The following is a 12,133-nucleotide window of genomic DNA, read 5'->3' as shown; positions in this document are numbered from 1 at the left end:
CCGCATGGTTAGCCATAAAAAAGTCAATAACAGGTTAATTGTAACCTATTATTAGTACGCAAACACACATGCCCAAGTTCAACACTTTTATCTAGCAAACAATAATTAAAGCAATATTTTCTTATAATGTTTTTTTCATTGTAACAAACAATGTTTGTTTTTCCGAATTGCTTTATCACTAATTAAAGTTAGTAAATCCAAAATCATTTGCTGTCTACATTTAGTTATAAACAAAGTTAAAGTAGACGAACATAATAGTGTTAACATAAGCCACCCTTTATGATAAAATTATTATTTCATCACCAACATTTAATAATCATTCCTTCATGACATATCTTTTAATTATTTGTTTTATAATAAGCGTTGTTACAAACAAATACACACACTGACACACACGGCTATAAATTTTATTTTAAGAAAAATTTTATTGTTTCATGTATCTTTCAGAACAATAAAATTTTTTCTTAAAAAAATATCAAATTTATAAGACAAATACTCATCTAACCGGCAAATATGAAAAAAAAAACGATAATTAGTAAACATAAAAGTATAAAAGAAAAAAATTAAAAAGCACTAACCTAAATCGCAAAGGGCAAAGCGGTGTTCACGCAGCACAGAGAAAGATGACGGGTGATAACAGTATTTCTAGGGCCTTCTTAAAAGGGACGCAAGCCTTTCGACTCCTGCATAACAACCATCATCTTACTAAGGCGGCTACATCTTAATTAGATTTTCCGCGAAATCGTTCGGTGTTAATTAAAGGATTTAAACAAAAAATGTATTAATGGATATTATTACTTGGTGAGGGACAAAAACTAACTACCAAATACGATTTAAACATCTAAATTGCACAGGCCAACGTGAAGGGAATAATTATTGTTAATAAAAATATAAATAAAAATGAAAACACATCGAAAACGTACAATTACACATTTAAGAAGGACACTGATGCCATTTGGTGTACATAATTTACTTCTATCTAACAGAAAACATTTCTCTATGTACTTCATTAATTTAGATTGTATAGTTTTTTTTTTAATTCTATAAATAAAGAAATAGTAATAAAAACGCACACAGACACGAAGGTGGGTTTTAAAATTAATTCTTTCGCGTTTCAGGTTGGAAAAAAATAATAAAAATGAACGTGTTCTTGTATGATGAACGTGGATGCAAAATGTGTGTTAATGGTGTTCTTTTTTGATTTTATTGTTGTCTTTTTTATGAATACATACCGATGGTAGTAGTAAGACAGGGTCCGTTTTTAACAAATTGTGGGAGTCGTTTAATTATCTGAAATAAAATTATCGTCACCAAAACATATTTTTTACGTTGAATTCTGAAAACAAATAATTTAGTAATGTTCTAATAAAACCCACACGTTTTAGAATATCTTTACAATTTTAGACCCAATTTTAATGAATTTAAAGATTTAGAAGATGTTAATGTTGTATTTTTGTTTAATTATTTACAAAAATAAAGTAAATGTTATTGTACACCACATCCAGTTAAATGTAAGCTCTCTATAGATACCCATAAAAAATAAAGCAACAATTATTTACAAATAAATTATTTTTTTTAACCCAGAAATAGTGTTTTAGCGAAGTTATAATTGCGGATAAAGAATAGAAAAATCTCACGTAAAACCTCCATCTTGATTAAATATGAGTGCTATTGAAAGATATGAATAGATTGGGAGTAAAAAATCTAAGAAAACATGTATGATGAGATAATAGCTGGTGCCGAATTTTTTTTTGTTTAAATGGTTGTTTTGTGATTGATGATAATGATGAAAGTAATAAATAAAATGATATTAGGTAAATAACGTACACCAAATGGACAGTGTGCGGTCAGGTCACCTATGCAATGGCGCTGCGCTCTCGCTGGATGTCGGCTGCCGTCTTACCTGGCGAAACTCTTGAACGCAGCACTCTGTGGGTTGATGCACAACGGCACTCTACTCGTATTCAGCTGTTCCGCTATAAACTTGTGCATTTCCTCTACAAGAAAATAATTAGAACATAAAATTAGTATAATATTTAATGCAAATATAGGATGACTTATTGGAAATAGACTTTTTAATAATTATCACATTCAACATAGGAAGTTGAGTCTTTAATTTGGTAAAAATATACACACTACCTCAATAAAGTCTCCATATACTTTCAACTTCTATAAAATACTGTTCTTGTAACTTATATAAAATGACCAACAAGAATATAACAGGGTGTGTCAAATGTCTGGAATATAGCCAATAACTTCACCATTTGTGGTTTTAAAGAAAAATGTTTCAAATAAAAAATTCTTTATTAATTGTGGCGCATTTTACGGCGATATTTGCTTGTTTAGATTGTTTTTTGTTTCGTTGCTATGGCAACCAACATTGTTATTTTAAATGGGATGCATATGCTTTTTTTGCATATTTTGATAGAGGATAAATCCCTCTACGCGATTAACATATCAAATCATATGGTTGTATAAGAAAAAAATCGAGTAAAAACGCGTTCTCTAAAAATATGAAATAGCAAATTACAACCAAAGCAGGTGCCGAAACAACGCCGTTGACAGTTTTAAATGTCAAAAAATTTACAGTTTAAACAAATATGGTGCAATTAAGCGAACAAAGAATCCAAATATTAATTATGTATGGGTACGGTGATAGAAAACGCACTCAAAGTGAAGTTTGCACACTGTTCAATAATATTTACCCGGATACACAATCCACATATCGGATAGTATCTAAAATATTAAAACAATTCTTTAATACCGGAAGTGTTAAAAATCTTCCAAAAGTGAACGGTCGAAGACGGCTACCAATGATGAAACTACATTAAATGTGTGTACTCATACATTATTAGTTATTCATAATTGTTGAAACTGTCATTTTTTTGCAAAGCTGTCAACGGCGTCATTTCGGCGCCTACTTTGATTGTAATTTGTTGATAATATCTTCACAAACCGCTTTTTTTTCTCGTTTTTTTTCTTATAAAATCATATGATTTGATATGTTCATCGCATAGAGGGATTTATCCTCTATCAAAGTATGCAAAAAAAACATATGCATTCCATTTAAAATAACAATGTTGGTTGCCATAGCAACGGAACAAAAAACAATACAAACAAGCAAATATCGCCCAAAAAATGCGCCATGATTAATAAAGAAATTTGTATTTGAAACATTTTTCTTTAAAACCAGAAATGGCGAAGTTGTTGGCTATATTCCAGACATTTGACACAACCTGTATATTAAATATATATTATTTCTTTTTGACGTTCTTGTTTTATGTTCAATCTTAAATATATCTCGTGTTAAGATCCCACAGTAGTCGGCACCTTCTTGTTCCATCTTCCTTGAACCTTTCAACTTCTATGTTCTTCGCTGACTGATCATAAATTGTCGGAAAAAAAGTCCATATATCAGTTAAGGAAATGTTAAACTTACAGATATCTATTCTCTCTTTCAACTTGGCTGCTGATAAACATGGAAACTTAAAAGTTTATTTGCTGGCGACGAATTCTATAATATTTTGGGCATATATCAGAAGAGATGGAGATAACCTAGAAAAACGAATATTCCAAGGAAAAGTAGAAGACAGAAGACCAAGAGAAAGATCGCCAACTAAGTGGTTGGACCAGGTTAAAGAAATAATAGATACTCCGCCTCAAGGCGCAGTTCAATAGGCAGAAGACCGCTAATTATAGAGGAATAAAGTAAAAGAATGCTCGTAAACATGGTATCACGACTTCGTTATAAGAATAGCAAATGAAAATTTGAAACAAATGCCATATATACTGGAAATGGTCCAATCACGGTCGGCATATTTAATTTAGGAAGGGTTACAGCTGTAGTACCGCGTTGTTGAAAATATTGGATGATGTACTTAACAAATTTCTTTTCTCGATTTCTAAATTAATAAAAAGAAGTTCTCAACAATTTAGTTATCTCTTTTGAAAGGCCCAGCTCTAGTCTGGTTATTAAATTCAACTTGTGAGAAAGGCATCTCAGCTTTTCCCTTCACTTCCGGAGGACCTAAGTTCGATATCAGAGTTTCAAACTTCTGGAAGTTCCGAATCTCAAGAGATGGCTGATAAGTTGGTTGGAAGCAAAGATATTGACAAAGAGTACTGATCAGGACCATAAAAAACGAGATGGTAAAAGTAACAATAATCGGAGTGGTTTTTGGCTCCCTCCATGTCATAGAAATTCCAAATTGTAAAGCAGTCTTTTTTATCTTTGAGCCAGAAGCTTAGATCATTGAGACACTGCATACAAACTGTATGAGGAGCCTATGATTTGTCCTGATGTCAGAGTTTCATGCCAAAATACACAAGATAAAGTGGTCTTGCATAGTCTGAAATGCTCTTTGTGCGATTTTTAATAACACTTATTCACCGCATATGTAACAAAAGTCATCTGGAAAATTTTCACGTCTCGAAATCGAAACCATGTATCACAATATGCGCAGAGAAAAAAAGGAAACGACAAATGGGTGGGATAACGACGGGTAGGTGTAATAAAATATATTTTGTTCCATTTATCTCGTTTTTATCTCATTTAAATTTGTAATGGGATGTTGCCGACTTTTGCACTTTATCTAATCCCATAGATGTTTAATGGGATTGAGATCTGACAACTGTAATTAACGGGAAACATTTTGTGATTGATGCGCACAATTTTTACGATGTGCTTGGTATCATCATGTTGTTGGAACATAAATGATTTCGCAATCCCAAAATATCTAGCACAAAATATCAAGATAATGTTCTTTATTTATTATACCATATTTCCTACACCAGCAGATGACATACTTCGCCAAAACATAACGTTACCGCTGTCGTGATTTCCTATTAGAAACAAATTTTCTTTTTTGAAGGCTTTATTATGTTTTCGTCAAACTTGAGTGCGCGAATCGCAATGTTACCGATCAAATCCTTTAAATTTTTTTATCAATCATAACAAGATTTTATTACCTTGGAACAACATGTTGTCGAAAATATAGACACGATATTTTCGACAAAAGTTACATAATTGTGTTCGAAACTTTATTGAGGCAGTGTATTTGTCTTGGAAATTAACTGAGTGATGCTAAATTTAAAAATGCCTGTTTCCCAAATGTTACACAATATCTATTTTAAAAAAATCATTTTATTTTACCTTTGACCTGATGGACGGAGGTCAATTTTCGTTCCCAGCTATCGTCAAAAGGCTGTGGTGCCGTCGTTTCAAATTCCGTTGTATACTGTCTCATTCCCGTCGTTGTCGTATAACAACATTTGCACATACATGAATGATATCTCAATCTGCCTTCGTCTAAATATGGATGAGCTAAAGCATCTACTACAGATATACGTTTATCCTACAAAAAAGAACATTTTATAAAATGTTTTAATAAAATCCTTATTATTTTTCTGAACTTACTGGATCAAAAACTAACATCTGACACAATAAATGCACAACTTCGTGGGTAGCTTGTGAGGATAATGTATAAAGAGCAGTTAACGATGGAGGTTTAGGTGCTCTTCTGAGCATATGTGTTTTCGCTCCTTCGCAGGCGTATTTCATATCGTCAATGGTGGGTGTTCCGAGCAATTCTGTTATAAGTTCTAATTGTTGCACCGGGTTTTGAGCTTGGAACAATATTCTCCGACCGAGTAATTCGCCAAAGATGCAACCCACCGACCAAACGTCCACCGCCGCCGTGTAATGTCTGGCTCCCATAAGAATTTCCGGTGCCCTGTAGTACTGTGTCACCACTTCTTGCGTCATATGTTTACTGGAATCGGGTTCTTCTACGCGCGCTAAACCGAAATCACAGATCTGCGAAAGAAACAATTTTAAATTAGGGAAAGTTAAACAATAATAAATACCAAAAAAGGAAGATGAAGAACATCGTAAGAAATATAGAAAGTAGAATTTATAAGTGGATAGACACTAATAGTTATTAAAGAACGGTTGAAAGCGATTTACATGTTGAAAGCGTGTGAAATGAAAATGATTGCATGAAGAGATAAAGAACATGAAAGAATAAGGAGAAAATAAGTTACGATGTAGATGTGTTTGTGGTAAACTTACCTTAAGAACGCAATTACTATTTACAAGTAAGTTGCCTGGTTTTATATCACGATGTAATATTCTCGCAGAATGTAGGTATTTCAGTCCTAGAAATCCCAAGGAAATTAAATAGTAAACAAACTAGTAATAAGTTAAAAAAATAAATATTTACCTCTAAGTATTTGATACAGGAAAACTTTTATGTGATCCGACGATAGCGGTTGGTGGGAAACTATAATTTTGTGTAAGTCACTTTGGAGAAGTTCTGTAATTACATATCTACACAAAGCGGTTAAGAAAATTTACTTCAAATTTCATAAATTTTATAAAACTGATTAAAAATCAATTTGAATCGAATTGATGTGTTCTTTGGGCTCAAATAACACTTAACAAGAACTAATACAAGTAGGTCGCGCTTCAGTCCTGTCATTATTTGCACGAACGACAAAGTAGGTTAACCAAAAAACCAGCTCGGCCACCAAACAATAAAGCAACAACCATTTCCAAAAGTGCTTGCAGACAGGAAGTCACGTTTAGAAAGTAAAAAAACGAACAATATGTATACATATATTTTAAGGCTTTCTTCTTAAGTGTAAAGTTGTGTAAACGCAGTTGCGAAACTTAGCACTATTTGTGCAAAAAAAAAAGCTGCACTTCCACACGCCATCGAGTCCCCTTCAGGCAACACCTTCCGTCGTGGCCTAGCTATTTATAGAGGACTGTGAGAGAACAGAGCGAACTACGATCGTACGCTAAATAGGACGAATATAGGAACAAAGACGCTTATCTCTATTTATACGCACGTGTATAAATTTGTCGTCATCTAGAATATGTCGTTCAACTCTTTGTCCGAACGAGGGCCTTATGACAAATGTTAGGCTCGTACGCCGCTCGACTCAGAACAAAGCATTTACTAGGGGGGGTTCTATTTCTGATGAGTTTGATGACGAAGGATGTTCGCAATGACAAATTCAAAATTGCGTTTTAAATGGGAAAAGGGTCGAAGAAAAATTGAATAGGATATAAAATTAACTTTCAACGATCTCACACCGTTTAGATTAAAATAATTGCCCCATTCAATAAAACAAAACGAGATATCCGCACACACATACGGAGGGAACGGTTTTCTCCGCGATCGTTCTTATTTGGTTATCCGTCGGCGGCCTCTAATAACAAATAGCCCCGTGGACGCGACCATCCCATTATCCGAGAACCCGGAGTGCATTAAAATAATTGCACTGCCAGACGGATACGGATTATCCGCCTCCAGCGTTCGCCGAAGTTCCACTCTTCTTTTGAATGCAACACGCACACGCGATCGATCGCTTCGCTGCCATCTGTTGCCCCGCAGGGAAAGAGGAGGTGGTGGAAAAATTGGTTGGATTACGACGACGAGCACGTGGCACAAACGAAAACATCAACCGTTTAAGTTCAGTTCACATCGTTCATTGTTATTCATTCAGAACCAGTTTTTTATTTCGTTAACGAACGAAACGCCCTATACAAAATATATAGGCATTATATACATAATATTGAATTGAATACATTATGCTATGTATTATAATTATTGAACCGTTTCAACATCTCCCTATTATTATTAGTACATAGACTGATAAGGGATATATGGGCATCGATTTCTCACTTACCATGATATATCTGTAACCTAGCAACAAGACAAAGGTAGTGGTGCTCCTGGGTCGATTAATCGTTCCCTTGGGATAAGATACAAATTGCAATATTCGAATTGGTTGAATTAGCTTGAATTGTTTGAAATCAAAATGCAGGTATCGCGTTGATTAATGTTTCCTCTTTAAATGTATCAGATTCAGATAGCTTTAGATTAAACCACTTGGGATTAAAAGTCGTATATTGATTTATAGAGCTAAATTCTAATATTTTTAAATAAAACAAGCTCAAATACAGTAAAATCTCTATATAACGAATTCATACATAAAAGGGAGTGTCCGTTATAGCCAAAGATCCGTTATATGAAAAATTTTTAATTTGCACTTTAAATTATTGTTTGAATGAGTAATTTTAATGCGCATTAATTCGGACAGGTATCCACAACGTTGCGTTCTTTATTAGTTAATTCCACTTTTAACTAACACTATCACTAATGATCAAATACTAACAATATCACTAGAACTAACACTAGACCTGGAACTAGAATCATTCGGGTTTAGCCGTGCGTCTCTTAAGACGGCTAAACCTGAATGATTTCAGTTCCAGGTTTAGTGTTAGTTCTACTTTTAGTTCAATAAAAATGTACAACAATCTACTAACCTAGCAGTGAATAACAACTAGAACTAACATTAGACTTAGAACTAGAAACAGTCGGATTTAGCCGTTCGTCTCTTAAGACGGCTAATCCCGAATGTTTCTAGTTCAAGGTCTAGTGTTTGTAATTACCGTCCTTGATTTATTACGCATAGATAACTCGGAGAATACACCGAGTTTATCTATGAACATGGAATAGGGCAAGTTAGAGAATAACCCGAGTTCTATTCTATCTATGAGCTGTATCTAATTAAATAGATAATATTAACCGAATAATTAATTAATTAATAATAACCGAAGTTCGTTCTAATGAGGACCGTTATATCGAGGTTTTACTGTAATTTAATTTATTATACGACCAAAATGTATTTTCAAATTAAATTCCGTAGAACAAAATTAACTATATATACAGGGTGATTTATTAACTCACCATCAAACTTTGACATATGATAGCTAATCCAATTACCAAAAAAATGTTAATGAACATATCGTCGGCTTAAGATGCAAACATCCTAACTCCATTTTTATCTCAAAATGACATTTTAAATTGATCACGTGTACAAAAAAGATATGCGCATCGACTGAAACACGCTTAACTCACGAAATGTCAAAATTGAAGCCACAAAACACGACTCGAAACTGGCCTATCTCCTGCCTATTCTACAACAATACGCGATTGGCATAACTCCCATTATCGTTATGATAATGATGAGATGAAAAAAAGGCCAATATAGAAAATGATGCAAACAGAAACAATGTGTTAACAGTTAGTGCCGCTTCTGCTCAAGATGATGACCTTTCTAATCCTTCTGATAAATCATATGAACTTTGGATGGATATTGTTTCCTCTGGCATGAGGGCAATGCTGGACTACTACTATTATTTACAAGTTATTGGAGACATACATTATGCCGGAAAAAGACTCTTTTGAAAAAGTAATTGTATACAGTGATGGATGTACGGGACAAAATCGAAACGCAATTCTTTCCAACGCACTTTTGAACCTTGCACGAACGAATAAAATCATAATTGAGCAAAAGTTTTTAGAAAAAGGGCATACTCAAGTGGAATGCGATTTAATGCACTCCACTATTGAGTGAAAACTAAAAACCAGAATTATTAATGTCCCAGCAGACTACGTTAATGTTTGTAAAACTGCCCGCATAAATCCTAAACCCTACAAGGTGGAGTACTTAGATCATACCTATTTTAAAAACATTCAAGGTGTCCAATACATCAGTTCCGTTAAAATGAGACATTCAGAGGAGGGGCACCTTTGCATAGATCCACAAAAAAGGATAAAATAATTTGGAATCTAGAGGAGTTGCCGTTGATGTATCCAACTCCTACACCAATTAAACAAGATAAGTTTAAACATTTAATTGATCTTAAAAGACTTTCATTTGTTTTATGGCAGCTTACTACATTTCTAAATCTGCTCTTGTTTTTCGCCACAGAACGAATAATATGATATATTATTAGAATGTTACTATTTTTTATGTTTCTAAGTTTATTTTTATGTAAGTTAAAAAGGAGACAGGTACTAGCTGCCTATCTCCTTCGGACAAAATAAATGTATATCGCAAACGATATTTTTTTTTATTATGTTTTCACATTCTGAGTTGTTTTTTGTATCTCGTGAATAATTTTCGATTTTGGAGTTAAGCCAGTTGCATCTTCAACCGATGATATGTCCTATTTCCATTATTTACGAAATTATAACACTTTAAAGTTTTCTGCAGCGAATTTATTAATAGTCAGTAAAATCAAACATTCAACAAAAACAAAGTTGTCATTGTAATATGTCAGTTTGCTGCAAGGTTTAATTATTGCTTCAGCAAAAGCTATTTGACCGCATGTAGTTAATGTAGAGGACGAAGAAGCTGTAATTAATGCTGTCATTGATAATCCTTCCATCATAACTCGAAGAATAGCACACAACATATATGTAAGTCAAAATCATGTTTTACACGAGATGGTATAAATAATTACTACAATGAACATATCTGGGCATGACAAAATCCGCATGCGATTAGACCAACGAAATTTCAACAACGTTTCAGCATCAACGTTTGGGGTGGAATATAGACGTTTGATATAACGTAATTCAAAATATGTGGTACCAGCACGATGGTCCAACACCTCATTGCGGAAGAGTAGTTGTCGAGTGGTTAAACCAATATTTTCCAAACAAGTGGATTAGTAATAATGGTCCATTTGCTTGGCCACCTAGATCCCCCGACCTTAATCCATTGGACTTCTACTTATGGGGTCAAATGAAACAAATTGTGTATCAAGTGGAAATTAACACACGAGAACAGTTATTAAAAAGAATACAAACGGCTACTACTGAAATAAGAAATCAAGCAGACAGTTTAATTCGGCTGAAGAACTCTTTAATTCGTCGTTGTGAAGCATGTAATTCTAGCAGATGAAGGCTATTTTGAACAATATTTGTAATATTTATGTGTTTTAAAAAAATGTAGCAGTTAATTATAATATAAAATTAATTATGACATTTGTTCATTAACATTCTTTTTGGTAAATGGATTGGCTATCATATGTCAAAGTTTGATGGTGAGTTAATAAATCACCCTGTATATATAGCCACATCTATTAAAGATATAACAAGTAAAGGGCTCTTATCTTGGTTCACATCCCTACTCAAACATTAATAGTTAGTTGAACTTAATTAAGAAAAGATTAATAACCGCTCATGATGCCTCAGATATTTGCTAATAATAAAACTTTGTAACAAGGATCTTATTCACAAACTTTGTAACGGGGACGATACATAGCTTGTACATATTTTAATTGTAAAAAATTCAGGTGAAAGTGTACATTCAAAGCATCGTTGGATGGTTTGATTGCTTGATAAGATCTCCGCATAACGCAATTTTACATTCGAAAAACATAAAATTTATTATTAAGGCGACATTGTTGGATAGAAATAAATTTATAAAAATAATGACAACAATAACGTTTGTCCGACTAATGACGTGTGATGATCAGAAGGTTTTGTTGGAACAAATCCTTTAAAATTTCCAAATAAACTCAAAACATGTTTATTTTGTACATACTCGTATATTGTTTTGACTAAGTACTTCAAATGACTAAAATTCCGATTAAAAAATAAACAAGTTTTAAAATAACATGATCTCCGTTTTAATTTAAGCCATTTTTCGTGAAAGTGCGTATCGGGAGCTCTCTCAAAACAGTACCAGCCCGAGATTCCACGTGTGCTCGCAGGAACAATAACCTATTCATCTTTGCGTCCGCTCAGCTTTTCGTTCACGATTTACAGTTACAAATTCCGTCGGTTTTTTCGAAGATCGTATGTTTAGATTGCATGTTGTCCCGTGGACAAAGGATCCGCCTATTAAAGGACGCTTTGTCCGTGTTTCTACAAGGTTATTGACTCTCGGCCCGTTTGACTCGGATCCGCACATATTCGAAACGCTTTCGTCTCATTGTTCTACACGGGCGGATCCACAGCCACAATTTCCAATAACATTTTATTTTCCGCTGGACAACTAAAACAACAACCAAAAGAACGTTGTTACAAAACCCGTAGTACAAATCGAGGTTGGAATGAACACGTGTCTCTCGCTGTGCCGGGTGTTTTTCATTTTTATTGCTAAGTGTAATTGTTGATATTAAACGCTCTAATGAATTTAAGAAATTGTAGTTCGAAACAAATATTTTATTATTTGAGATGGTATTTCTTTCTTCAGGTTTTATAAATTGTAAAATCGACGATGTTAGATGATTCGGGTTTCTTGGATCATTGCATTAAGACGGGAA

General features: G+C 33.7%; 1 protein-coding gene across 6 annotated transcripts in view; it reads right to left on the bottom strand.

Moving 5' to 3' along the window:
- LOC111426155 (serine/threonine-protein kinase nemo) overlaps positions 1-12,133 on the bottom strand; it is a 76,941-nt gene that overhangs the window by 5,296 nt on the left and 59,512 nt on the right. The window contains exons 4-9 of one of the 6 annotated variants that reach the window (XR_002707790.2): positions 6,222-6,328; positions 6,071-6,156; positions 5,417-5,815; positions 5,153-5,354; positions 1,828-1,997; positions 1,233-1,290 (exon numbers count right to left, since the gene is read on the bottom strand). Coding sequence is in view for 3 of the 6 variants with exons in the window: in XM_023060537.2 (XP_022916305.1) it covers positions 605-683; positions 1,904-1,997; positions 5,153-5,354; positions 5,417-5,815; positions 6,071-6,156; positions 6,222-6,328 (967 nt within the window). In the remaining 3 variants the exon portion in view is untranslated. Of the gene's footprint in view, positions 1-578; positions 684-1,232; positions 1,291-1,827; positions 1,998-5,152; positions 5,355-5,416; positions 5,816-6,070; positions 6,157-6,221; positions 6,329-12,133 lie in introns of all 6 variants that reach the window. The other 5 variants (XR_002707794.2, XM_023060537.2, XR_002707792.2 and 2 more) reach the window with 5 other exon arrangements.

The sequence above is a fragment of the Onthophagus taurus genome, chromosome 2 (assembly GCF_036711975.1).
Source record: "Onthophagus taurus isolate NC chromosome 2, IU_Otau_3.0, whole genome shotgun sequence".
NCBI lineage: Eukaryota > Metazoa > Arthropoda > Insecta > Coleoptera > Scarabaeidae > Onthophagus > Onthophagus taurus.
Note: the sequence above shows the minus strand (reverse complement) of the source record. Positions and strands in the feature narration are given on the sequence as shown.